At 50.5% G+C, this 27,244-nt stretch overlaps 1 protein-coding gene and 1 long non-coding RNA gene across 2 annotated transcripts in view; both read left to right on the forward strand.

Moving 5' to 3' along the window:
- The window catches only part of LOC118790608, a 55,786-nt gene extending 35,860 nt beyond the window's left edge, over positions 1-19,926 (forward strand). Inside the window, exon 3 of the long non-coding RNA XR_005005507.1 lies at positions 19,790-19,926. This is a non-coding gene — a long non-coding RNA (uncharacterized LOC118790608). The remainder of the gene's footprint in view (positions 1-19,789) is intronic.
- Positions 19,927-20,287: 361 nt separating this feature from the next.
- ndst1a (N-deacetylase/N-sulfotransferase (heparan glucosaminyl) 1a) overlaps positions 20,288-27,244 on the forward strand; it is a 22,369-nt gene continuing 15,412 nt past the window's right edge. Inside the window, exons 1-5 of the mRNA XM_036548541.1 lie at positions 20,288-20,812; positions 24,307-24,789; positions 25,820-25,907; positions 26,441-26,595; positions 27,208-27,244. The exon at positions 27,208-27,244 is cut by the window's right edge and continues 149 nt beyond it. Of these exons, the coding sequence (XP_036404434.1) occupies positions 20,291-20,812; positions 24,307-24,789; positions 25,820-25,907; positions 26,441-26,595; positions 27,208-27,244 (1,285 nt within the window). The 5' untranslated portion in view covers positions 20,288-20,290. The remainder of the gene's footprint in view (positions 20,813-24,306; positions 24,790-25,819; positions 25,908-26,440; positions 26,596-27,207) is intronic.

Genomic DNA, 27,244 nt, shown 5'->3' on the forward strand with positions numbered 1-27,244 from the left:
GATTGTGTAGCGGTGGCCGCGGGCGCACCACGGCGGTAACGCTGGGCCTTGTGCTGATTGGTGGACCCGCTCAGCGCATCACACGGCTGTTGAAACGGGAGCGTGTCCAACTTCAGCAGAGACTTCACATTCATTCAAGAAATAAAAAAGAGTCACCGTTGCATGTGTAGGCTACTCTGTGTACCCTGCAGGTAAACACACTAACACGTGACCCGGAATTCAAACAGGTTTTCATGTTTTTTTCCATTTTTTATAGCATACATTTGGGGTGCGACGGAGTGAACGCATCTCATGGGTTTTATCAGCGCAGATGGGATCGTCCGCTTTTATGCCCGTGTGACAGCAGGCCGTGGCAGGAGCAGCCAGCTTGGGCCGGCTCTCCGCTTGCATTAGATTATTTATTGAGTTAGCAGATGCCCGTGTCCGGGGGGACTTCCAGGGCCTGCGATCCTCGCTCTCTCTCAGGCCTCTGTGTGACACAGCTGGCTTTCCACTTGAGCGCTTCGGATAAAGTTCCTCGCTCAGGGGTGCGCAGAGGTCTCCGCTGCCGCTAGCTTCCAGTAGGAAACTTTTAAACTTGACGGTCCGACGGCCGCTCCGCGGGAACGATCATAACCACGGGGTACAGAGGCTGCACCCCCCCCCCCCACCCCAAAACACGAGCTGGATACGACCGGGACTTCAGGTGCCTTACGGGTCTGTTGTGTGTCATGATGGTTGGAGGGAGTTGTGAAGAGTTTGGTAGATTGGTAGTATTTAAAGGGTGAACTATTACCCATCTTCCTCCCTTAAGAGCTAAACTTGGACTGTAGGTAGGGCCAGCCACGCCCTCCCCCACATGATCCAGCTTTTCGACCAGTACGGAATGTGCTGCTGTCTGCTTGGTTCAGCAAGCAAGTTTATTATAGCGGTTGTCATTCTGATGGTTGGACCGAGTGTGTGTGTGTGTGTGTGTGTGTGTGTGTGTGTGTGTGTGTGTGTGTCGTGGATAGGGGGGGGGGGGTGCTGCAGGTATATCTGTCAGAGTGCCCCCCCCCCCCCAGCCTCCCTCTAGGGCTCATAGCTATAATAGCTTTTCTGCCGTCTTTCCAGTGAAAATGTAATTTGCTCAATTCCTGGGCTCCAGCTCTTTAACATTGCCAGATGGGGTTCACTGTTCTCTTAATGGAAAATCTTGCTTACCTGTACAGTATATTAGAGGGAATAAGTCTGTCCCCCAGTCCCTCGCCAGCTTGCTATTCCATTGGAGTGTTGGGGCTACATTTGCATCTGTAGCTATTGTTTTTTTTTGTTTGCCCCCCCCCCCCCCCCCCCCCCCCCACCACCACCACCACCACCACCACCACCACCAATCAGGCAGCCTGGCTATGCAGGCAGAGTCATAACACAGTGGCGGTGCTCCTGACAAAAAAAAAATCTAAAATGAAACACTCCATGAAAAATACACAAACAAATCAATCGGGTAAATTAATCTCTCTGGAGCTCTGCGTAAATCACTCAACCTGAAATTAAACATAATCCGGGAGACATACTGTTGCGTGACCGCGGACACGATCGGCAATTGTTGCGATGTTCCGTGTAATTGCATCGATTCGACTCGCCCCGTCTCTGCGCGGAGGAGCTAAGCGTAGCTGGGAAGCACTTCACGCGTTCTCCCAATCGCTCCCCCCCCCACCCCGTGGGACCCAGCGCCACGTTCAGGTTTTGATTGACAACACCTGCATGTGAGCGCGTGAGAAGAAAGTGGCTGAATGAATAAATAAAAATAGACTAAATAAATAATGAAATATTGCCTGAGCAAATAAAGACATATCTGTAGCTGTAACTATTTCTGTATTTATAAATCTCCAGGGTGTGGGGGCAGTTCTCCTTGCACTGAGGGCGTGCATGACCTCTGTCTGCTTTACCCCCCCCCCCCCTCCGGCCACTGTCACAAAACTGTTCCACACCGGTGAAGGCTGCTCTATTATTTCCAGTGTCTTCCTTCCCCTCTCTCTCTCTCTCTTTCTCCCCTCCCCTCTCTGTTCACTGTCTCGACTGTCCGCTCCTCCTCTCGGCCTGTCTCCCTGTGCCACTCTCCATAGCCATGCCTGTGTCCCTTTTTCCCTGCCCCCCCCCCCCCCCCCCCCCCACACACACACACAGATAAGGTAGTACGGGTGCTTCTGTCGTGTGTGTTGTTGCCTAGTCTGGTAGAGTCCTCAGGCTGCTGGGTTTTTGATCACTTATTGAGGAGCTCTGGTGTGGGCTATGCTGGATGGCACAGACAGCTCTGTTGTATTTTTTAATGTTATTATGTTGCGGGGGTTAAAAAAAAAAACAGTCTTCCTGAAACTGGAGAGGTGACTGTGTTTTCTGGCAAGCGTAGTTTTTCAGAGCTGCTGGCTAACCCCGGCTCCACGCGCTGTAGCCGCACGCTGGCCGTCTCTCTGGGCTGGGGCCTGTGGCGGAACACACTGGTGGCTCCTCTGGAATGGCTGTCTCTTGCGCTGGTGGAAAATCTTGCTGTTGCTTCACTACCCACATCAAACTGACACAGGCGGAGTGTCTAACCGCTCAGCTATTCCTCCTTCATGCCCCATTCCCACGGGAATGCGTGTTTTTGCTGAATTCATCAGAATATAATCAGCCGGCCTGGTTTTTTTTTTTTTTTTTTTCCTTTTTCCCCTCGTCCAAACAAGAATGGGAAAAGTAAGAGAAACTCAGTGGGGGTGTAATGTGCTGATTCTGGGCCTCTTGATTTCGGTGTGGGAACATGCTAGAAGCACGTCACAAACAGACTCTGTGCTGCGAGTCCTTAGACTCAGAGAGCTGTCTGCTGGCAAGTCTGAACATCAGCTGATATTGCATTTTGTTTCATGGTTGATTTAAACGTGTAAAAAAAAAAAAAAAAAGGCACATGTTTGTGCTCATGTGTACATACACCTGAGTGTGTGTGACCTGTGTACGTCTGTATTGTGAGGAACATTATATAAATGCGTACACACACATGCAGAGTGTGTGTGTGTGTGTGTGTGTGTGTGTGTGTGTGTGTGTGTGTGTGTGTGTGTTTTGTATTTATGTATGTAAAATGTCACTGTTTTGTGGAGAATATTATCTAAAGGGCCCAGCAGGATTTCTTAAGAGCAACGTTGCCTCTGATTCCAGGAGACAGGCCATCGTAAATCTTGTTCCGCTGCATATTCCCTGCACGCTCGGTAAAAGCGTGGTGGTAATCAACACCGGGCTCTTTGTTAAATGTCAGCAGCGCTCCGGGGCGCCTCTCGCTGTGAATGTGGAAGGCGCGGCTCTGCTCTTCCTACCTCTCGCGCTTTCGGGTCCCAGGCCCGGGGTGAGGAGGGTGACCATGTGGCCCGCGCTGTGGTAGCATATGAAGTGCAGGTTGTGTGTTTTGATTGAGCGGCAGGGTAAGCTGGACTGTCAGATGATCAGATGACGATATTTGCCAGGGGAATCGTTCCCTTTTCCCAGTGATCACAGCGTGAGGACTGTCTACAAAAAGTCTTGAGGTACGTTTTTTTAAAAGCTCAAAGGGACTGTTTTTCACACTGCGGGCTAAAAGCACATTACAACGAGCAAAGCACCAATTAGATAGTGGGCGTGGCTTCGCTGATGTCATCTGAGTTACCCGCATGTGGCTGAGTCAGAGTGTCCGAGAACGGTGAGATGAGCAACCCCTGCTGACATACCTGCCCCTATCCCCGGTGAAGCAAAACAGTTATTTGTGGCTCTGGGGGAGCTGAGTCATCTTCAGCTGGGATTGAACCTGGCCTGTAGAGCTCAGCTTGTGGTCAAAGGGAGTGCCTTAACTACTGAGCTACTTGGGAGCTCCGTAGCACTGTAATCTCACTACGTAATGTGGTCTGAGAATGGACAGGCGTTCTCTGTCGTGAAACAGTTCAGCATGCTTCATTTGAGTCACCAATTACATTGTGAAGTAGGAAGACTCAGACAGGAAGGCAGGAGCAGAAGGCTGAGGGATACAGAGCACCATCAGTGCCTGGTATCCTGTGATCTTTCAGTATGCATGTGTTATGGCCGGATTAGGAGGAATGTGTGCGATGCCCACGTAGTGATATTGCATAACCTCGCAGCAGTACCGAGGAGAGCCACATGGCCACGCACTGCCCTGATTCACGCCCTCCCTTGCCCTGGTGTGGACAGCGTTGGCACTGAGTGCTTTGGGCAGAGATGAGAGAGACATGGATGATGGAATCAGCGCTGCTCCACGTCACCTGATCATAGGAAGGGGGCAGAGAAGGGGATGCTGGGAGCTGTCGCTCTCTCAGCGGGTGTGCAGTGGGTGCGTAATTAGGAACGGCTTGCGCCCTGCCACCCTCCCTTACCCATGGTGAGGGTTGGCCTCCCAGTGACAGTGAGCTGTCCAATTAAAAACAGATTAGCATGTTTTCCAAGGCCAACAAATGAGCAAAACCTGGACTGATCACAGGGAACAACCAGGTGAGGTGTAGCCACCGCTCTGTGGAGCCGACTGCCGTTATGCCTTCACCTCCCTGGCCGCAGCTGCTTTAAGCAGGCCAGTTCTGCGAGCTTTACTGTTCCGGCGAATGTCCTTGTCTGTGGTAAACAGTGCAGACTCTCAGTGCTCCAGCGATGCGCTGTGTGCTGTGGGATGTGGGAGGGCCCGGTCTGGACACGGACTCAGGGATTGTGAATGTATCACTGGTGTGTCACCTCTGCTCTCTGGTGACAGTAGACTGGGGGGGTGACAGTCCGGCGGTAATGCTGGAATGACAGGACTGGCAGCAGGTCACAGCGTCTCGCATGTCCCCAGAAGGCCATCAGGAACCATTCACCCAGGGCACTGCTGTCACCTTGTGATTCCTCAATCCAGAATGTCTCTCTCACTCTCACAAACGCACACGCACACGTGCACACACACACATACACACGCACACATGCATGTCTGCGTTTTCATGTAGCGGCCTACTATAGTCTTCCAGGTTTTGTAACAACTGGAGTAAACTGCTTGTTCTCATATACACACACACACATGCACGCAAACACAGACACACACACACGCACACAGGCCTGTGTGTTTACACGTTTTCAGGTAGCAGCCTAATACAGTCTTCCGGGTTTTGTTCCAACCGGAGTACACTGCTACTACATTAGCATCGATTTATATGAAGACAAGGTTTCGCCCCCCAAAAAGATCAATGGCTGCGACCGCTCGTCTCCCTTTATTGGTTGTCGCAGTGATAAATCTCCAGGACGGCTCGACCTATTTGTTTCCTTTAAAATCCAGTTGAGTAAACTCGCCCCCGCCCCTTTCTCCCCCCCCAATTCTTTGTGTGCACCAATGTAATGTATTGCTGCAGGCTTTCCTTTTAATTTTTAACTCATAAACCTGTCACTTTGCTTTTTCCCACTACTGCAGGGCAAACAGACAATGACAGATATATCAAGGGCTGTCGGAGTCTTCCCACAGTACTCCTGTTCGCCACACCGACACACATGCTTTCTAATCATATAGCTGGAAATATTTCACTGGGAGAGAATTTATTTCACGCCGAAGGGAGAAGGAAAAGAAGTACGCTTTTCAAATGTTTTACCTTACAGAATTTTCCACCTCTACTGTATTGAGGTGCTGTTTTGATTTATCTTGTTGTGTTTGTGGAGTTTTATGGCGTTTTGAGTCAGGTGTCCTGTATCGGAAGACAGCCTTTTCCATCTTTCCCCACTGCAAAAGCTTAGGAGTCACCCTGTATTTACCTTCTTTACTAGGACCAAAAAAAACTTCTTTGGACAAGGGAGAGCAGAAGGAAAGCTCTATATGTGTAGGGATTCCTCTTCAAAGGCACCTTAAGGTACTGTCGGTAGCCAGTTTTTTAAAGCTGCCAAATGATGTCTGCCTTGTGTGTGCAAATGGGATGTCCATCCAGACGCTTTATTTCCGAAATTAATTTCACATTCTGAATGGAACAGCCTCAAAAGTTAAGTGTGGATGAGCATTGAGCGTCCTCTGATGTAACATATCTACCTTTTATCAAGGATAATAATCCTGTCATTTTATTTTACACAGTGGCTCAACCACACTATGGCAGAGTACTGCCCAGGGTTCCATCCACTCACACTAAATATAACACGTTTCCCTAATAACTGCTCTGTGACACTGCTGGGTCCCTGTGTAGCATTAGGGAGGGTTGCGGGTATCTGATGGTGTCTGTGTGAAGGTGTTGCCTGCTACTGTGCCGTGTTCCACTTCAAGGCCAAAGTGCATGTTGGGAGGAAAATGACCTGGTGGATAAATGATGTCTGTGGCTGCAACTTGCCTCCCTGTAATATTTTAACACCAGATTAGTTCGCCAGGGGAGAGGTGGCATGTGTTCATGGCCATCCTCATGTTAAGATGTATTGTTAAAGCTACCTGGAGCAGAGGAAAGGTGGGTGTTTCGTCCTGCACTGTGGTGTTAGGCAATGAGGTCTGTGTGCTTGTTTCTTCTTGGTAATGTGCCCTCCACATGATGTCTGGTATTGAAATTAGAGCTGTTATTAAACACATTTCTGAAAGCTGGAAATGACCTCACACTAAGCCGTGGCTTATGGGTCGGGCCCAGTAAAAAGGAAGATAATCCCATTGCCGTCTTCCAACTGCTTCTCTGGCCGTGAGGCAGGAGGATACGGAGCCGCGAAAATCCGACCCTCCGGGCCATCTCACGAGAGCCGTCTTCTCGGAATGTCCACGAGAGAGGCTGAAGCGGTCATCCGCCCAGCCCCCGATGAGGGTGCGGCACAAACACTCATACCTGCGCCCGGGAGCGAGCCGCCCAGCCCGGGCCCCGGCTAATGCGATCGGGGGGTAATAAAAGGGATAGCTTGCCATGGCTTTTCGGGAAGGAAAAAAAACACCCCATTAAGTGGTTGCTATTTATGTTGCTGGAGCAGATCGATATGGCAGAAAGAGAGCTTTCAGTTCAGGGGGTTTATTTTACTCTTAATATCAGCTCAACCACTTCATCTGCGTTAATGGGCCGCCAGCCCCGCCCCAACTCCCACTCGGCCGAGGTGCAGCTCCGGACTCCGCTGCCAGGGTGGGGCCGTGCCTTTTTTTGTGGTCCCGCTCTCACCCCTTCTCTCTCTTCCCTGCCCCAGAACAGCTAGTGGTCTCGAGTTATCCCTAACATTGCGCATCACTCACCAACCTGCTTTTGAATGGAAGGGCTGGTTGGTGAGTGTGTCCTTCGACAGAAAGAGATGGATTTGTTCTTAACTGAAGCATTTTGACCACTCCTCTGCTTAAATGGGGGGGGGGGGGGGGAGTGAAAAACGTGCATTCCCACAGGAGAGAGTTAAGTATTACAGCCAATAAGCCCAGGTGAAATAAACCTTTATCCTGTTGCTTGCAAGCACAAGAGAAGTTCGGGTGGGGTAGAGGGGTGAGGGAGGGGTGGTGTTTTGCACAGAACCAAATGGAAATATTGTTTGGGGGTGTTGGCCACGCTGGAGGCACAGACATGGAAAGCGGGGTCCAGGAAGGCACGTGGGGGGCAGGAGAGTTTGATAACGCAAATCTCCCTCCTAAAAATATTCCCTGCCCCGTTTGTTCTCTATAATTAGAGGAGGTAGAAGAGAGAGGATAGGGATATTTCTGCTGCTGTATCTGGGGCAGCAGTTGGAGCTTACTGGTAGGCTATGATAGGAGCACTGTGTCCTTGTACCCCTGCACTTAACCTCAGTGCCTTTAGTAAGTAATCCAGCCTTATATGAATATGCAGAATAAAGCTGTGCTACTCCAGCTGAGGGCCAGTAAGGTCATTTTATATTCATATTTTTCTATTTATTCTTTTTTTTTTGGTTGCAAATGAGCACTCCCTATAAAAGGAAGTAACCTATCCCTCTCTCACATTGACATTTAAAACGGCTTTCTCTTAAGTTCATGTCCCAAAGTTTAGGACGAAGCTCAATGAACTGAAATGGGGAAGCGGTATTAGCGGAGCCACTTGCATTTTTCAGTCCATGCAGTGGCCTGACAAGCAGGAACGCTGGATAGACTCTCCCTTGCACAAGCACCGGGGGTATTGTTTTCCACCTGCTGAAGCCCAGCCCTGAGAAAGGTGCTATAAATAGGCCAAGCCGGTCCTGAAACGCGCAGCCTAATTAGGAGCCGCGAGGATGCAGGTGTTCCCGCTTCTGCCGCGCCGCCCTAACGAGCACGCTCAGTCTTACCGCCGCGAGTCACGACGGGTCCGGCTGCGCTGCTCATCTCTCTCGGAGACGGCGTCCCCCTGGGACGGTGCCGTTCTCGGGGAGGGCCAGGGAGGCGGGGAGACCCCATTACAGAGACGTCCCCCGAGAGCAGGGTTCCTTTGGTGTGGTTATTTTTTTTTTTTTTGCAGTGTACGCCTAATTATCGCAAGGGATGGTGATAGATTGCATAGATGTATGTATTTTTGTTTTCATATTCTAGAGAATGTTGCAGCATTTTGACATTATTGTCCAATTGTTCAGTGGGATGTTTGTAGTGTTTCAGCTGACTTTCCCAATTGTGGAATGTAAGTAACCCATATGTGAGCTGAACAAAGCCAGCACCCTTACCATTAATGTAACCTTTACCCTCAAACTACCGGAGGTGATAACCCCCAAGATGCAGTATCGGTTAACTGTTACCCCAAAACCGCGCTCTCATATACAGTTGTGTGGCGACTTGGTGAATGTGTGGGTGCTATGGCAACCTTGCTCTCTCTTTTCAGGGAGAGAAAGAAAGTAGACTAGCTCCATAGTTTCACAGAACCCCCGTCCCCGTCCCGATCGATGGCCGAAATAGCTGGGAGGCATCGTTTCAATCATTTCAATTAGGCGAGAGGCGGGATTGTGCCCCCCCGGAATCAGACGGTGAACTGAATAGTTGGTTGGGGGAGGAAAAAAGAAATCGGACGCACTGAGGTAAATGTTTACCCTCGTGAAACCCATTCAGTCTCCTAAGTAATTGTCTCTGCCTTCAGGGCACCAAAGCAAGAGTGGGAGCATAATGCAGTGACTGCAATGAGACCGGGCTTCGGGGGGGGGGGGTTGCACTCCTAATGGAACTTGAACTAAATCTCGTCTGACTCCTGTGTCCTTCACACGCGTGAATTCAATGCACGAAACGGAAACTAGTGTAAATATTCGCCGTTCGCCTGAAAGGATGCTGCTCTCCATCCTGATTGGTCCAGGGGGGGTTTATGGGGGCGGAGCATGTCGCATGTCCTGAGCTCTTAATCGCGCACTGTGCTGTGGACGCGTGAAATGGAATTTGAAATTCGGTCAGCATTCTTGACGGACGCTCGCTTCAATGCAGGCTGCAGAACAGCCCCTCTCCCTCCCTTGCTCCACGGCGTCGGAAACGCAACTTCTTTTCCCCACTCGTCTGTCACATCCTCCCAATTTGTTTTTTTTTTTTTTTTTTTTTGGTTGTCATTGTTGCTGTTGTTTTTCTTTAATGTGCAGCCAAATGCGGTTTGTCATTTCATGCAGGATGTGGCTTTCCGGATGGAGGGAGGGAGTGAGAGACAGAAGACGAGGGGGGGTGGGGGGTTGGGGGGGTAAGGAGTCTCCGTCGTTTTTTGGCCCGAACCTGCTGTCGCAGGCATCCTGTGGCCCGCTAATCCGGGCTGACAATCCCCCAGCGCGCGAGTGACTGGAGATCTGAGGCTCGCAGCGCGCAGAGGCCTTTCTCACTGATTACGCCTCCCCGCGTCTGAGCCGCGGCGCAAAGCTGATAAAGGCTCATTTGCATCCCTCTCACACCACAGGAAGTGAGACGCCGCCTCGGCTTCCTCCCCGCTCTCCGTCTCCGGCTCCGGCTCGCCCGTGGCTCTGTGCAAACTGGGGAAAAAAGGCTTTGACATCAGCAATCGGACTGCTTATCTTACGCGGCCCTAACAAGAGGATTAGTTTGATTAATTAGCTAATTGACTAATGAGGTGAAATCTGAAATGAATGCCCAGGTTTAATGCGCATCCTCTTATGAGATCCTGTTACCTTGTTGTGTTTTTTTTTTCCTCTGGTTGTTAGCTAAGCAGTTGATTCTCTCTCCAGGACACCTTGCCTTGCTTGCATGATCACAGCGTGCGTATCAGATAAAATCATCCCCTTCTGCAGCGGGATATTTACTGACGCGCTACAGGCTGTAAGTGCAGTGTTAGAGTGCGGAAGAACACTGACACAGCTTGCATTCAAACCTGCAAGCCCCTGGTTACCATTCCAGTTTCCTTACCACAATATTTGCCTGCTGCTCCTGTTTAAAACCCACAACCCCTTTGGCTGTGCTCCATAAGGCTCCGTGTGAGCTCAATATGTTGAGGACCGGGCCCCCCTCTGTGTGGGTTCAGCTCAGGCTTGGGATAGGGGGGTACTTGCCCTGAGGGAGCAAGCGGTGCCCTTATCTCTGAAAAGCCAGACACTCACCCTTGGCTTTTCCAGCAGCGCCCCCCCTGTCTGAGCTGAGCCGTACATAATCCCCCTCCCCTCTGGGTGGCTGTATGGAGAGAGAGTGTGTTCTGAGGGGTGCGGGGAGGACGGGGGGATTAGGGAGGAAGGCCCCACGGATGGGACTTCCCGGAGTCTTCCATTAAACGCACAGCGAGACTCCATTACGGCGCACCCGGAGCAGGGGAACGCTCACCTCGGATTGGACCGTGGCCCTCTTCTGTGGATTGCCACACACCTGGGTTCGTCTCTTGCCAAGTTGGCTTCCGTCATTCTTCCGTGTGCCGGGGTGGATGGGTTCGGGGGTGGGGGGGTGGGTACTCTGGCGGGGCCTGGAAGCGCGTGCTGGCCCGGGTGCGGGTGGTGTTTGTCACCAGATTTTAATTTAATTCATTAATTTATTTATTTTCCTGGTGGAAAAAAGTAAGTAGGCCGGCTCAGAACAGCATGCGCGGAGAACAGAGAGATGCTGTGAAGGTGGACAGAAGGCCGGCCGACTGGGCGGCAGACGCAACGCCGGCTGGAGTCCCGACTGCTGCGTCTCCTGGGGCCTTGTGCAGGCTGCTGATGGAGCCCCGCGGGGGGGGGGTCTGTGCTGCAAAGCTGCCCCGTCCTTCCCTTCCCGATGCGGAGAAATGGGGAACAGATCTGGCAACGCGGTGGTGGTTTGCACCAACCTTTGGAGAACCTTTTTGTCTGGGGCGTGGTTAACGGTACCCAGAGCAGCTTACAGTGAAGATGCATGCTATATGTACATGTAGTTAGGAGGTGTTAAGAGCAAGAGGTAATGGAGATGGAGATGGAGAATGGAGTCATTTGAACAACATGATCAATTATCAGTCCCCCCACAGGGCCACAGGAATCAGTGCCATAATTGAAGTGGACAAAATCAAATGGTGATGCAAAACAGTAACATAGCTGAGGTACCCGTCTATGAAACAGGAAATGTACAACATAGACGCTGTTCATTTTTCTCAGCAGTCATGTGTGAGTTAAACAGCATGATTGGTAATGGCTAAACTCCGGGTGGTATGAACTACGAGAGAGGCAGATAGACAGGCTCTGTATAGCAAGCAGCATGCTGAGGTGAGACCCAGCCACTGTAGGCCGTGAGTGTGTGGCTGTCCATCACTGGCCCCAGCCGTGCCGTTCCCGCGCTGGTTGCCACAGGTCGTTGTCGCGGATTTAACGATGAGCTGGCTCAGATGAACATCATCGGACAGCGGATTGCACATTTGGTCCAGCCCCGATAAACAGGATTATGGATTTGGGATTACACCTCCCCGACCTCCAGATTGTGCGGAGTCTGTGCTCTGTGTTTTACGCTCGCTGCCCGTCTGTTTCACGGGCCCCCCCTGGGGGAGGCCGTGAAGCTACCGCCCTCTCGCGCCTGGAGGATGGCTGTCGGCAGGTGTGGCTGGGAGACCAGCTTTGTCAGAACATTTACTATCTCTGTAACTGAACATTCTGGATTCTAATTCTAGAATCCTGCAGGCCTAGCGGTTGCCATGCATCACCGAGTCGGTTGCTACAGATGGGTGGCGGTCGAAGTGAGTCATGCCTCCCGTCATTGTAAAGCAGGTTGAGATGCTTGATAGGCAGCGTATAAATGTAACCCACATTATTTTATTATTGTTACAAATGTACGTGGATATGAAATCTGCACTGGTTTATCCGGTGTGCATGTTTCCTTGTTTATGTTGTATTGGTTTTTGTGCCTCGCTGTTATAAAGCATCATTTCAGCTTATGTAGCTAAAACTTGCTGCCCTTGTTTTTCTGTTTGGGGCAGGGAAAAAGTGCTATATCATGGTGTAAATAAAATAAATTGCCAAATAAAAGGAGGCTGTGATAAATAACTCAAACAGCTGCAGCTGCCGATGCTATATTCGGTAATTGCGGTGTGATTAGCTCTAATTACCAACGGTTATGGAAGAAGGATACGGTTTTGAACCTGAGAGATTTTAAGGTTTAATCTTCTTATCTTTGCCATTATCGCTCAGTTCGCTTCAGTGCAGAGTGCGCTGTGCTCACCTTTTGCTCTTTTTTGTCCTTGTGAAAGCGCAGTCCCAACAGAATATTGGGATTTTCAAGGTGTCATCGGAAATATGAATCACAAAGACTTGCCGAATAATATCCGTATGACATCAGAGGTCACAGAACGTCAGCTGTGGTTGCATTGCCTTACATTATATTACATTAATTTAGCAGACGCTCCTATCCACAGCGACTTCCAGCACAAAAGAGCAGAAGTGTTGTCTGTTCAAATTGAATGAGCAACAGTGTCAGACCAGGCTAACAACACTCCCAAAACCAGTGAGTATGAGCATGCCACTATTCAAGCCCTGCCACAAGTTAACTTGTGCAGCTTGACTAGACAAGGGAAGCCAAGTATACTGCCATACGTCACAGTCACTAGATCACAGAATCCAAAACGCATCCCGATAACACACATGAAACAAATGGCAAGTGCTTGCATTTGCTGACGCGAGGCTCCTCTGTAGCTGCTGTGACACGGTGTGCTCCGCGGTCCCACCGATTTAACCTGCAGTGGAATCCAAACAGCCAGGCCGGGACAGATAAGCCAAGGAATGGCAACGCAGAGGCTTTAAGCAGGTCTCTGTCAGTGTGCTGTGTTTACTTTCATGTCTTTGGCTCCGCTTGTCCTTTAAAATCTATTGGCGGCTTACCGCTGTAGTGTGGGGGAATCAATGAGGCGGCGATGGCGTAATCTGTTTTGTAAACCGACTTCCGTGACCTTAGCGGTAGACCAGACGGGCATTTACGGACTGGTTTCCCAAGGGCTCGCCACAAGTAACAGAATTTTGTGATTGGTGTAAATATTGCGCGTGAGCCTAGATGGAGCTAGATTTTTCATCTCATTTAAAGTTTACAGGAAACACGACTGCAGTATGTTATCCATGCCTCAAAGAAGAGTGCCGGTGGTTATAAAAGTTCACTAAATGAACATATTCTAAATGCTTCCGTGTAGATTGTTGGTTCTCTTGCGGTGGGAGAGTCCACTCTGACATAGAAAGGCTGTGGGTTTGCAGCTAAGCCAAGTGTTGACAAAGGTTGCCTTGCAGAGTCCCAGAAGCGTTGGTCCTGTACTGTACTCTCAGCACAGCCGCATTAACATTTGGAGAGCCTGGCTGCTTCAAATGGCACACATCAGGACAAGTCGCGGCCCTATATCTGCCAAGTGTAGCTACATGACTGCAAAAATATAGTCTTTCCCTACTAAAAACTCGACTAGGAATGAAGACTTACTGCTCAGCCTTTTTGCAGAACAAACAAACCCAACATTCACACCGTCCCACAAACTCTGTATGGTTCTTCATTCCTTACTGAGTAATGTCAGGTAGTTGCCACGAAAAGAGCTGTTACTATGGTGTTACCATGGAGAGCATGTAGTTGCTAAGGCGCTCGCGAAAATGTGGAGGGACATCATTTATTACTGTCAACACGATGGCAAGTACAGAATGCTCAGTGCTGTGTTAACCTTACAGTTTCCAATAGCTTTTATTTATAGAAAGCGCCCTACTGACACGAGAACAGCACCGCTGAACAATACATGTCCTTCCAGTGCAAATCCGTGTTCTTTTTTTTTTTTTTCTTCCCTAGGCTGTGTATCATTTTTCACAGCACTTGTAGTCGCTGGCTTAGGAGCGTATGAGTTATGGTGCACGTTTGCACCCTGAGCCGTGTCTTCATCTCAGTTCTACAGCTGATGCCCTGCCGCTCTTGAGTTCATTTACAGGGTTTGTGCTGAACAAGGAGAGGAAAGAGTCTGTGGCTTCTCTCTTCCTCTGTCTGAAAAACAGATGTCTTTCTTTTTTTCTGTCATGTAGTCCGTTTTCATAAATTGCTTACAAGAAAAGAAGTACGTAAGAGTTCATTTTGCCATATATTTCTTGTATTTGTTTGTTTTCAGTGAACGATAAGTTAGCAGTACGAACGCGAAAAGAGTCATTTTTGCCCTATATTTCTTGTTTTTGTTTGTTTTCAGTGAAGGGTAAATCAAGCTAAGAGTAGGAGAAGAGTATATTAATTTAACCTTGCTAACCCCTTGCTAGTCCTCTCCAGCAGTAAGTAGTTTTAACTCTTTTAAACTGACTTGTAATGGCAGGGCCCGTTTCCTGCAGACAACAGAGGCTTCTCTGAGGATCCTGGTGGAGAAGCGGAGGGAGAGAGAGAGGCGGGAAAGGGTGGCTATCGGATGCACATTATCCCCAGTCTGCTTCCCCCTTCACGCATGAGCGAGGAGGAACTTGGACGAACCGAGGGCTGCGTCCTCACGACCCCGTGAGCGATGTCTGCCGTAGCGAGCGGGAATCGACAAGAGCAGCGCGTTGTGCAGTCTTAAGTCTGGAGCCTGAAGTCCTGCTGACGTCCATGTTGGAGGTGCTGACCCGGAAGGCTGGGGGAGCGTTAGGCAGGAGTAACACAGCCTTCACGTAACCACAGTGCACAGAGGGGGCCGTGTAGCACTGTGGACATGCAGGACACAGTGTAGCATCTTCCCTCCTGCTCTGTGCCGGGAACAAGCATCTCGTAGGAAGCCCTCGGCATGGGCGTCCGATTCACAGGCTAACCATGTGAATGGCTTTCATGGCCACAGCCCTAGTGTGTATGCGTCCGTCTGTCAGAACACTTTCTCCACTTACGCCAGCGACACAGGCTAGTCAAATCATATTTTGTACGTCTTTTGTACATCTTCTTTTCTTCTTTTTTCTTCTTTTTGAGTGTTTTAAATGTAATTTTACATATTGTGACCTTAATAGTAAAATAGTATCACAGCCGAACACAGCATAACAAAATATGGTTTTAAAAACTTGTCATGAATTTTAAATATTAAAAGGATCGAAGATTAAATTCCAGTAAGTGGATGAGGAGTTTCCAGCTCACAGTGAAACATACCAGTAGTTTGTAGATGAGTTTATCATCTGTCCTAGAATGCTACACAAATATACACAATGGCTGTAGTATTGAAACAAAGGTCACGGTCAGATATTTCCCCCTTTTAAAAATTTGCCTAAATGCTGTTAATATTCAGTCAGGTCTCACACACCACAGGCAAGGGGCTTTTCTCTTTTTCTCAACACTATAACATTGATTTTTGTTTGAGGCAGGGCTTTTCTTTTAAGAGAATACAAATAAAGGGAGAAGGATTAGGGGTAGACAGAGAGTAAGCAACCTCTGGAGACTGGGAAATCTTTGAACCTTCATCCCCGTTCCAACTGGTGAGGACCGTGCGGTAACGCACCACACCCCCCCCCCTTCCCTGACCTCACTACAAAGGTTCCACCGTGGCCTTGACTCCAGGGCCCCTGGCCTCGGTACTCAGTAAAAGCCCCCTTGATCTAGTTTAACTTTTAAAGTGATTTTTGTGTAAGCCTTTTGTGATTACATCTGGAGGTCAACCCCGTGGACTCGGGCGGGGAGGGGTTTGAGGCCTGGGACGGTCCCGCTTGATTTCCTGTTTGCACGGCTCGCTCCGCTCCTCCTTGCCAACTCCCTGTGTCCTCAACTACCACTACATTCCTGCTTTTCACGGAAGCCTTCTCTCTCTCTCTCTCTCAATGAAAGGACTAATTGGTTGAATTAATTACTGACGCACAAGGACTTAAACCTGGAGTGCTTTGATTTTGTGGCCCTTTTGTGCAGGCCGCCGGGCTGATGGCAGCGGGAGCAGGGGTGACTACATAAGTTCCAGGCTTGTATTGACAAACCATAAATAGATTGTTACGCTGGTCAGTTTGTTGACGATGTAAGGATTGTGCATGCGAGTGGGTTTTATGAAGCATCTTCTGCAGGAAGAGGTATGATGTCCCGCAGGTAGGCTGCAAGGGGACATGGCTCTTCTGCCAAAAAATTGTTCCTGTGTGCACCTGGAGGAATGCAGGGAGTTCTAGGGGATTCTAGTGCCAGAACGTTCAGATCCTAATAGCTGCGTATTGCTTCCAGTAGCTTTTTTCCCCCCTTTGGATGAATAATGCTTTCTCTCTCAGCGTTTTTGTGAACTGTTGCCATAGCACATCTCAAGCCAGCACAAAAGCAGCGCTCGCGAGCCGGCAGACCGAGGCAGGGAGGACTTCCTGGCGTAACCCAGCCCTCCTGTTCCCCATTTACCTTCCCGTCTCCACGGAGAAAAGATGCTCTCCTATTTTAAGCGGAAACGGCGATTACGGGCCGGTTGTTTGATGTCCTTTCAAAAGCACCCGGGAATCAACGTGAGTCGGCCTGCTTCGCACCTGTAACCTGCCAAAAAAATAGCTTTCCTTCCTGTCCTTGAACAATTACAAGCCACAGAAGTTTTTTCTTTCCCACGAGGAGCTCAGCTTCTCTTTTCGGAGGAGAGCGGCCATCACGCCGCCGCTAATCTTGTTTTGCTATTCAGTCGCACGGGCGAGACACCCCTCGCCGAGCAAGGGCAGCGAGCAGCGATCTTCAGCAGTGCAGTTAAATGCTATCCTCCTGCGATACCTTCTCCGCACGCCTGCAGACCTTTTTTTTTTTTTTTCTTTCTCCTCGCTTTGTCCTTTCCATGTCCTCTCTGTGTACACAGAACAGCAGCGTCCTAAAGCTGCTTTTCAGGGAAAATGTGGAAGTCAGCTTTTAAAGCAGTGACAGCTAAAGAAAGCTTTTTGGGTGTGACATTTTACTGTTATGCAGAAGTATTAATCAGACAGTGGTGAGCGCATTGCTGCTTTCTCCTCCCCCCCAACTCAAGGCTTCAGACCAGCCTCCATTTTCTCCTGCTTTCAATTCATTGGGGATGGTGTTCCATTTCATCTGGCAAATATGACATTGGAGTTGTCTCCAATTTTTTTTTTTCTTGTCCTGAAAATCGATAAGTCATTAAATGGGACCCAGGTTCACGTCGCATGAGCCAGATTGTTTGAGGTGAACGCATTCATGCATTCCTGAGATGGTCCCTCGTGATCACATGGTGAGGTTGGTCCATTCCTCCAGCTGTTGGGCTTGGAGGAGGTATTTCCTCATGGCTCCTGGCCTTTTATTCTCTGATGAACAGAGGTGGGCCTTGTGATTTTCTTGAATAGATTGTGAAGATCTGATGATGGAAATCTGCCTTTGCACGTGCAGAAGGACATCCCAGTTTCCATTTGTGTACGAAAAGTGACATTCTGTGTAAACATTAAAATGTTTTTTTTTTTTTGTGCCCTTGTAAGTAATCTGCTATTGCTAAACTGTGAGCTGTGTGGGGATCCGCCTCACTGAGAGAGAAGAGCTTCACTTGCTTCATCTCAGCAGATCAGTTTGTTTGGTGGCCCCGTGGAAGGCTGAGACGTGGTTCATTAGTAAGCATTGAAAAGCTCACCTCCGGGCTCTGTTGGAGAGTGACAGGTACCGTGGGTGGCCCTGAGAGGGGAGGCTACGTGCTGGGAGAGTAACGGACGGTCCCCGGTGAATTCGGCTATGGCTCCGTCCTATGTGCTCAGCCATCGGGGACAGGGGGTAGCACAAGGTGAACGGCATGTCTACCAGAGACCTGGGGCGGTGTCGGATTTCGTGTGCCAAATTCCATTCCTTTGAAGCGATCCAATGATTTTTTTTTTAAACCCCCCCCACCCATCCTCTCCTTCCTGATCCCTGCCTCCCCAATCCCACGCCCCTCCCTCTCACAGGTATAGTCTGAGGCTGCGGATTGCTTTGTCTTTGATTCTTCATCTGTCTTGCTGGCTTTCACCTTAAATCCACACACTCCCTACGCGTCTCTCCCTTCCTCCCTCCCTCCCCTAACTCCTGTATTGAATGCTTTAGAAAAAAAGGCTCCCGTCACTCCTCTCTGACGTGTGCTAGCTTGTCGCCCGCTTTTCATCCTGAGCCACCCTCTCCCTGCGGAGACCGCCCACCTGCGGAGACGCTGTGCCGCTGTGCCGGGGCCGTGCGGGGGACCCCTCCAACAGGGAGCCGGCGCCGCCGAGATAAGGCAACCGCGCTAATGACTACAGTTATAATGAGCCTAAATCCCACAATTAGCAGGAACATGCTTTTTTTCTCTCAGATAGAAAATGAGCACAGCTTGTTGTTGGTGTTTGTTTTGGAAAAACCTGGCCACTGTTGTGTTTTTTTTTTTGTTCCCCCCTACTTTCCTTTATCCTAATCTTTGATTACATAATTGGATCAATGTTTAATTAGTTGAAATGCTTAAGGGCCACATTTATCCAAATGACCGTGTGAGCACGGTCATCACTAATTGATTGTTTGCGGAGCGACCGTCACCGTGTTTGTCGTCCTTGCCCGTTCTGAGCTTAGCCAGCCTGGGCTGTCTGAGGTGCCAGTGGAGGTTGCAGATACGGCTTGCTCTGCTCTGACTGGCTCTTTGACTCGCACCAGTCCGACACACTGGCTGACAGAATCCCAACAGAACAGCAGCGCCGGTCCAGTTTCTTTTCTAAAAATGAAGATGGTATGTATACAACGTCGGGTTCGATTCCTTCTGTTGTGTCATCGAGAGCACAGCGCGGTTTGGTCAGAATTGTGACGTGAAATCTCTGCTGCTTGGTTTTGCTGTTGGCTTTGGTGTGCATTGGGGGCAGAATGCTCTTTGTGCTGAGGCTTGTTTGTGTATTTGTTTGTTTGCATGTCTCAAGTGACTGAATGCTCTGTCCAACTGCTGCCCCCCCCCCCCCCCCCCCTTATCCAAAAACCAGCCAAGGTTTGATTTGTCAGGGGTCATTATCTAGCCTCTTCTTTTTCTTCTCTCCCACTCTTGTCTGTGAAGCTTTACCTTCAGAGATGAAAGATTTAAAGATTTTGTACCTTTGAAGTTAATGGGTGAGTACGAGGATCATTATTTAAAGCCTTCCCGGATCGATACAGCCAGTCACCGTTATCATGTAATCTAGCCACACCGCCTTCTGAAGCATGTCCACATGAGCTCTTTGTATTCCGGGACAGCAGAACTTTCACCATGCTGTTCCACATACTGATACGTGCACTGGATTTATTCATCTGACTTTACCGCAAAAAAAGAACTCATTAGGTTGAAAGAGCCGTAGGAAATTGGAGGAAAATTGGAGGGAAAGTCCAAAAGGGTGATTACGTGTGAGAGCCGTGAGAGTGGGTCTTTGGATGGATCCGCTGCAGGCCTCTCTCCTCTCAGTGTGGCAGCAGTGTGCATGTCTGCCACAGGCAGTTTGGTTTGACAGTGTGTAGGTCAGTGCCAGGTGAAAAAAGCAGGCTCTTGTCTTTATCCAGCTGGATCCGCTCGCTGGTCACCCTCAGCCCCTCAGGCCAGAGGGGCTGTGAACACTGGGAAGAGGTTGTTTGAAACAGGAGTTTTATTACAGGGTTTGAACGTTTACCGGTATTTGTTCTTCCTCTGTCTTCCAGGTCATCGGGAATCGGCCACCAGAATGCTCCGGGGATGATCGGCCGGGACGAAACCGTGCGCACTCGCCCTTCTAACGTCCTCCGAGACCCCCAGGGGCCGACCCTGCCCAGCCGCTACTGCTGCCCGTCCCCAGATATCGCCCCCAAATTGAGAACTTAAAAAAAAAAAGGGGGGGTGGGGGGGTGGGGGGTGGGCAGGGGGCGGGGCTGGGGCTGGCTTTGGGCGGAGTGGAGGCACACTTTCCCTCCCCTTCTGAAGCCCGGAGAGTTACAGAGGCTGATGGTTTCCCCTGCCAATGCCACACCCACTAGCCCTCTGCCATGGTGACATGAAGAGCGTGCCACGTGGGAGAGCCAGCCTTTGAGCCCTTTTTTCCATTTTTTTTTATTTTCAAAAGTCGCTGCTGCTGCTGTTTGCGGGGCCCCTGCTTGGATCGGGACCCGGGTGGGGGGTGGGGGGGCATCGTTCCCAGCTCTTTTCGGTGGGCGGAAGGGCGGACCATGCTGGGCTGCGGCCGTCTGAGGCGGCTTTTCCGCCAGCTCACCCTCCAGACCAGCCTGCTGCTGCTCTTCGTCTTCTGCATGGTGAGCGTCTTCATCTCCGCCTACTTCCTGTACGGCGTGAAGCGGGAGCTGGAGCCGGCGGCGGGCGCCGGGGCTGAGGGGGCCTCTGCGGACTGCGATGACCCCAAGGTCACACCCTCGCGGCTGCTCCCGCTGAAGACGGCGCGGCCCGCCGACGCGGCACGCACTGACCCCGTGGTGCTGGTGTTTGTGGAGAGCCTCTACTCCCAGCTGGGCCAGGAGATTGTGGCCATCCTGGAGTCCAGCCGGTTCCGCTACCGCACCGAGATCTCGCCCGGCAAGGGCGACATGCCCACCCTCACTGACAAGGACCGCGGCCGCTTCGCCCTCGTCATCTACGAGAACATCCTCAAGTACGTCAACCTGGACGCCTGGAACCGCGAGCTGCTTGACAAGTACTGCGTGGAGTATGGTGTGGGCATCATTGGCTTCTTCAAGGTAAGGGGTGCCCTGGGGGGGCAGGTGAACCAGATGGACAGGTAGTTGGGCAGGTAGTTGGAGGAGGCAGGGAGATTCTCACTCATCTGCAATAGTTAAGACTGGCAAGATGTCACTTTTCTCCCTATGAAGAGTGATTATTCTACCTTTCTATCAGTTTAGTTAAAATTTTTGAATTGTTCATTTGCTACTTCACAGTCCAGTAAGTCTTCGTTCCAATTTGCTTCTCTGGCCAATCGGTATGCGTGCTTCTGCAGTGAGCAGCTCTGCCCGGCTGGTAGCATATAGAGGACCTCCCCACTGTGTGCCTGTTCTTAATGGGGATAGCTCTGCATGCATACATGCGCACCCACATTGACTCCTGTCTTGTGAAGTTGATGACAGGCACATCGATACTTATTTACTGTCCCTGCTAAAAATGAGCTGTCTAAATATATTGCAGACGAGATGCTATGAACACTAACATGCTGCAGGCAATATAGAAATAAGCCCATATGGGCAGGTCTACATGCTTTCCAAGTCTCATTTTTTGCCTTTGAAAATATAAAAGGCCGTATGTATTAGATTGTAACTGATTCTTGTGCTTAATAGTTGAGCGTGTGAACTTCTAAGAGCTGTGCTATTTTTAACAGTTTCTATGAATACGGGCCCTGAAGGAATTCCATCCCTAGCAACACACCCACTGTCCCGCTCTGTAGCCGAGACAAGGACTCAATTGCACGCAGCAAATTGAACAACACGGGATGCCAGGTTTAACTAAAGACTTCCGTGCTCCCCCGTCAACCGCACATTGACCCATGCTGTTGCTTATGTGGTGCTTCCCTGCTGCACTCTCTCACGCCCTGTTGGCTCTGAGTCCAGGCTGGGTTTTGGCAGGTGATAGCAGGCCCCAAGGCATGTGGCTGAACCCACTCAGGCTGTGCGTGCTCACATGGCGACTGCCTGGCCATTAGCTTCCATTTCATTTTACAGTTGTCAGTTAGCAGATACTCTTATTCGGAGCAACTTGCATAGGTTACAGTTTTTACATGTCATCCATTTGTACAGCTGGATATTTACTGGGGCAATTCTGGGCTAAGTACCTTGCCCAAGGGTACAGCAGCAGCGGTGCCCCAGCGGGGGAATCGAACCAGCAGCCTTTCGGTTACGAGCCCCTGCTCCTTACCACTCTGCCGCACTGCCGCGGTGTATGCGCTCCCGTTTTCCCCTCCCTCGGCAGCGTAGCTCATTTCCAGTCTCCGGTCGTGCCCGGGCTTGCGTGGGGACCCGCCGCACGTCCCAGCCTCATTCCTGAGCGAATGAGAGAGCGCACCGAGCGCGGGCGGCAGGGGCCTGAGAGTGCCGCTTTCGCTTTAATTACGCACGCAGCCACCGACCTGCTCCAGCCTGCCTCGCCTTCCCCGTTAGTCCTTGCGCGCAGCCCCCGTGTCAACGCTCCTGCGTAATTGGAACAAACTCGCATTCCCCATCCTGCAGTCTCTGATTCCGATGTGATTCTAATTGGAATGAACTCGCATCTGCACCCCTCCCGCTTTCCTTGATTCTTATGTGTGATTGGAATAAACTCTCCTCTCCCCCTCCCGCATGTCTCAGATTCTGATGCGATTCTGATTCTTGTGTGTAATTGCTCTCGGGGAGACCTGGAGGATTCGGAGTCTTTGCTCCGCCTGTATTGTTAGGCCTCGGCCTCATTTAACCCCCCCCCCCCTCCCCCCCCACCTCAGGGCCTTTCTCTAATCCCACTCTCCTGGGATTACGGCATCATTACGGAGGGAGGTGAAGAATGCGCCCCTCCCAAACCGCTCCCACCACAGCCGCTGAAATGGGAGGATGGGTGGATGTGGACACTGTCCATTTTTTCATGGGGAAAAAAAGGGGTAGCAGCGTTTAACCCTTTCTTCTCGGACTATGTGGAACAGTCCAGACACGTAAGAGGGAAAAGTGATGAAAGTGTAACAGCCTTTGTTTGGAATCGGCAGTTGCTGCCCCAAAGGGCTGTCGCCCCAGAAGATTTTCCAGCTTTCTTTAAAGGCTTAGCACTCTCTGACTGAGGGGAGGACAGCGATATGGATTCAGTCAAGACAGTCAATGAGAAGTTGAATAAGTTGTGTAACTGGCTGGAACGGTAGCCTGCAGAGACTGTGGCCCTCCACAGCCAGGGCTGAGAAGTTCTGCCATATTGGGTGCCCCCTCTTGTTTAAAGCAGCCAATCAGAGGAGAGAGGAGGTGGGGATTCACCAGACCTGATGACTCAGAATGCTTAGGAAAATGTCGTCAGCCTGTGCCCTTTAGCCAAATGACTTATTGTTTCAGGAATCTTTTTTTGGTGTGTGACAGAGTGGGAGGTTTGTGGGGGGTGGGGGGGCGGGGGTTTCGGCAGGTCCACAGTGAAAGTAAAAGTTTCCTAGCTGCGTTTGCCCTGCTTTTCTCCGCCCATCGTCGCCTTGGGAAACGGATCATCTGAGCCCAGTGCTGTGTCAGTTTCCTGAGGGGAGATGAAGGACAGCTCTGTCTAAAGGGGAGGAATGCCTGCATCTCACGCCACTCACAAGAAAGCGAGCCTCTATCTCAGCTCTGAAAGCCCGGCTCTGCCCATACGAAATCGCACAATGAGCTTCCTTTTTCTCTGCTGTCCTTCACTGCTCCAGCCTATTTTTACCACCGGGAGAGTTTGTGTGTCTCTCTCTCTCTCCCCCTCTCTCTCTCTGTCTTTCTCACACACACACACACACACGCACACGCACACGCACACACACACACACACACACAGACAGAGGGACGGCACAAAGAGACAGATGAGATGCAGTGGTCAGGTTCACCGCTCTTGAGAGACGAGAAGCGCCGCCTCGGCCGGAACAGTGTTCCATGTGAAGCACGGCTGGCACCACAAAGGGGGAATGTTGCTAAACTGCTATAAATTAGCAATTAAATCTGGAGCAGGGACAGCGGGGGACTGTTTGCGGCTGGCTCTCCCAAATGTCAGGCGTTTTCAGCGCTGTGTGAGGGCCGGCCATTGCTAAGAAAAGCGTTGAAAAGAAAGGAGGTTTTGGAAAGCGATTTGAATTGATAATACGGGCCACAAGCACATAATTAGTGGCAGACCTATGAGTGATGTAAAACAAGTCTTGGAGGGAAGTGTTGACGATTTTCACTGCGCTATTTTAAAGTGCTGGTCAACAGTGTTCTCTCGAAAGTGTTGTCAAGTAAGTGCAGTTCTCGAGTTCAGATACTGCACAAAAAGACCACAGAGTGTTTTAGAATTCCATTATGTGCACATACTCAAAATAAGAACAAATAAATGGATCCACTTTTGTCAGGGAGTGCACATTAAATATGTGCTGGGATTTAATGGCTTCCTACCTAATCCTCTTGTACATGAGTTTCTTGTTTGTTCCATAGCAAGAAATCAAGTTTCTCTTGCTGATTCCTGTTAGTTAGCGAGTGAATCGCTGGCTTTTCCTTGATGACATCATTTCCTCTCTTCCCGGTTGCAGGCCAATGAGAACAGCCTTCTGAGCGCCCAGCTGAAGGGCTTCCCCCTCTTCCTGCACTCGAACCTGGGACTGAAGGACTGCAGCGTCAACCCCAAGTCCCCGCTGCTCTTCATTACGCGGGCCCGGGAGGTGGACCGCGGCCCGCTGCCGGGCGACGACTGGACCGTCTTCCAGTCCAACCACTCCACCTACGAGCCGGTGCTGCTGGCCAAGACTAAGTCGGCGGAGAGCATCCCGCAGCTGGGGGTGACCGCTGCGCTGCACACCTCCGTCGTGCAGGACCTGGGCCTCCACGACGGCATCCAGCGCGTCCTCTTCGGCAACAACCTCAACTTCTGGCTGCACAAGCTGGTCTTCGTGGACGCCGTGTCCTTCCTCACCGCCAAGCGCCTCTCGCTCTCCCTCGACCGCTACCTGCTGGTGGACATCGACGACATCTTCGTGGGCAAGGAGGGCACCCGCATGAAGGTTCCTGACGTCAAGGTGCCGACCGCCTCTGAGCGACTTCACTCGCATGCTGACGAGCGCACACACGCAGACACACACGCAGACGCACACGCACATACACGCGCGCACACACTGGCTTGACGTAGCAGTCTTTCATCTCACAGAAGAGCGCTCTGACAGTAATGACGAGCATACTGCAGTGTAGTTCGAGGTACGCAGGCACGGTAGGAGACGGTTACCCAGAGATACGGAGTTACAGGTGGGACCACTTACAGGTGTGTCTGTCCGTGGTAAGCAGAATGCGGAAACAAGTTGTCACAGCCTGCAGCAGTATCACAAAATCCGCTCCTGCGTGTGGTCCTGGCGGGCTTCCAGCCATGCTCTGAGATGCCAAGCTCTCCTGTGGGAAAACTCCTGTTTTTTTGTTTTTTTTTCTAAACCTGCAGTTAAGTAAAGCAGTGAGCCAAACTTTCCCTGCAGGACCTGTATTGATCAACATCTGTCTGTACCGGCTGCTTCTGTCTGTCAGCATTTTCAACTGAAATTGTTTAAGACACCAGAGACCTGAATTGTTAAAGCAAAGATGCTTCGAACTTGACAGTTTTAGGTTTTTTTTTTTCTGAAGTTTTGGGGACTGACACTCAAAAGAGCTGAGGGCATGAATATTTTAAACGCGTGGAACCTTGTTTGTTTTTTTTTCCCCCTTCTTCCCTCTTTTGATTTTTAATACGCAGATATTAGATGTTAGATGTGCAGTGGGATTAAAAGTGAACGCCAATCAAAGCTGTCACGCTGACAGCTGTGAGCCGGAGCGTGAGACGCGAGTCCCGCTTTGACAAGGCGGGAGAGCGAGCGGAGCGTTTGGACCCCGACGAGGAGATCAAATGAAATAAACAAACAAATCAGAGGAGATAAAAAAGGGCTTTTCAAACAGAATACATGCTAAGTAATGAAGCCAGTGCGCGGAGAAGACGTGTTTTTCATGTTTTGCTGCGAGCTGTGGGGGGGTGTGTGTGTGTGTGTGTGTGTGAGCCCTCAGCGACCGTTTTTTCTTTTTGTGTTCCAGGCCCTGCTGGAGACTCAGAACAGCCTCCGTACCCACGTCCCCAACTTCACCTTTAACCTGGGGTTTTCCGGAAAGTTCTTCCATGCAGGTAAGGGGGAAGCAGCGTGTTTGACGTGGAGGTGTTCCATGTGTGATTAACACAATGATTATTGTGTAACGTGCACATGGCTTGGCAGGGCACAGCCCTGTAGAGTGGTGCAGCTGGTGACCTGGTGGTTATAGGGTTGATTCCTAAGTGTGCCCCTGATGTTTTCCCTTGAAGTCCGTATTCAACCTGAGCTACCTCAGTGAACTGTCAGCTGTGTAAATGAAGAACATGTTAAAATCGCCCGTGAGCTAAGAAGTCAGTAATAATAACCACAACAATTTAGCAACGAACACAAGTGGCCTAGTTGTCCAGTGCTGGAGTTGTCCTGTTCTAAGATGTTTTCAGGTGGATGCTCATTTACTGTCATTTGCTACTTGCCCATTTCACACTTGGCTCATTAGTATAATGTTCACCCTGTGCGTCTCGGCCTGGCGTGTGTGTGCTTATTCATGCGGTTCAGTTTCTGTATGGGTGTCTCTGAGTGTCTGAACGCGCATGCTCCAGTTGACCCCGCCGGTGTCTCCCTCCCCCAGGCACAGACGAGGAGGACCTGGGTGACGACCTGCTGCTGTCCTACGTGAAGGAGTTCTGGTGGTTCCCTCACATGTGGAGCCACATGCAGCCGCACCTCTTCCACAACCAGACCGTGCTGGCGGAACAGATGCTGCTCAACCGCAGGTTCGCCGCGGTGAGTGAGGGCGGCCACTGGGGGGGCGACGTCACAGAGACTCGCTTCCATAGGAGTGTGGGACATTCTGTCACACTTTGCTATTGTTTTCTGCCGTTTATTGAACACTTCGGCATCAGTTGGTGGTGAATTTTTAACCCAAAACCAGTGCTGTCTATCAGTGTTGGTAGCAGGCCGTGGGCAGGACTGGAAGTGTTGCTGGTCTGTGTTTTAACCTATTATCCCGATTCATTTAGTCCACTTAGTTATCTGTGTACTGCATGCTGTTTGGTGTGAATATGAAAGCACTAGCAGATAATACTTGCAGTGAGAATTAACATACACGTCAGCCTTTCCAGGAACCGAGGAATTTGACACCTCTGCTCTTGGGTCAGAACGTCAGCATGTTTTGACGCAGTGACTAGGAGTTAATAATGGGGCGTAAAGCTCAGATGGATGTTTTGATGAGAGAAATCGCTGAGCGTCGTAATTGCATACCTTCACTGAAGGGTGCAGACGCTGATAATAACGGTCCAGCTGGAGGGGCTGAATGAGGGGCTGAATGGCTGAATTGTGATTCCCAGAGGGGGTTGTGGCTGTTTTTTCATGTGTGCCCCCCCCCCCCGACTCCAGGAGCACGGGATTCCCACCAACATGGGCTACGCCGTGG

The sequence above is a fragment of the Megalops cyprinoides genome, chromosome 16, assembly GCF_013368585.1.
Source record: "Megalops cyprinoides isolate fMegCyp1 chromosome 16, fMegCyp1.pri, whole genome shotgun sequence".
In the NCBI taxonomy this organism is placed as follows: domain Eukaryota; kingdom Metazoa; phylum Chordata; class Actinopteri; order Elopiformes; family Megalopidae; genus Megalops; species Megalops cyprinoides.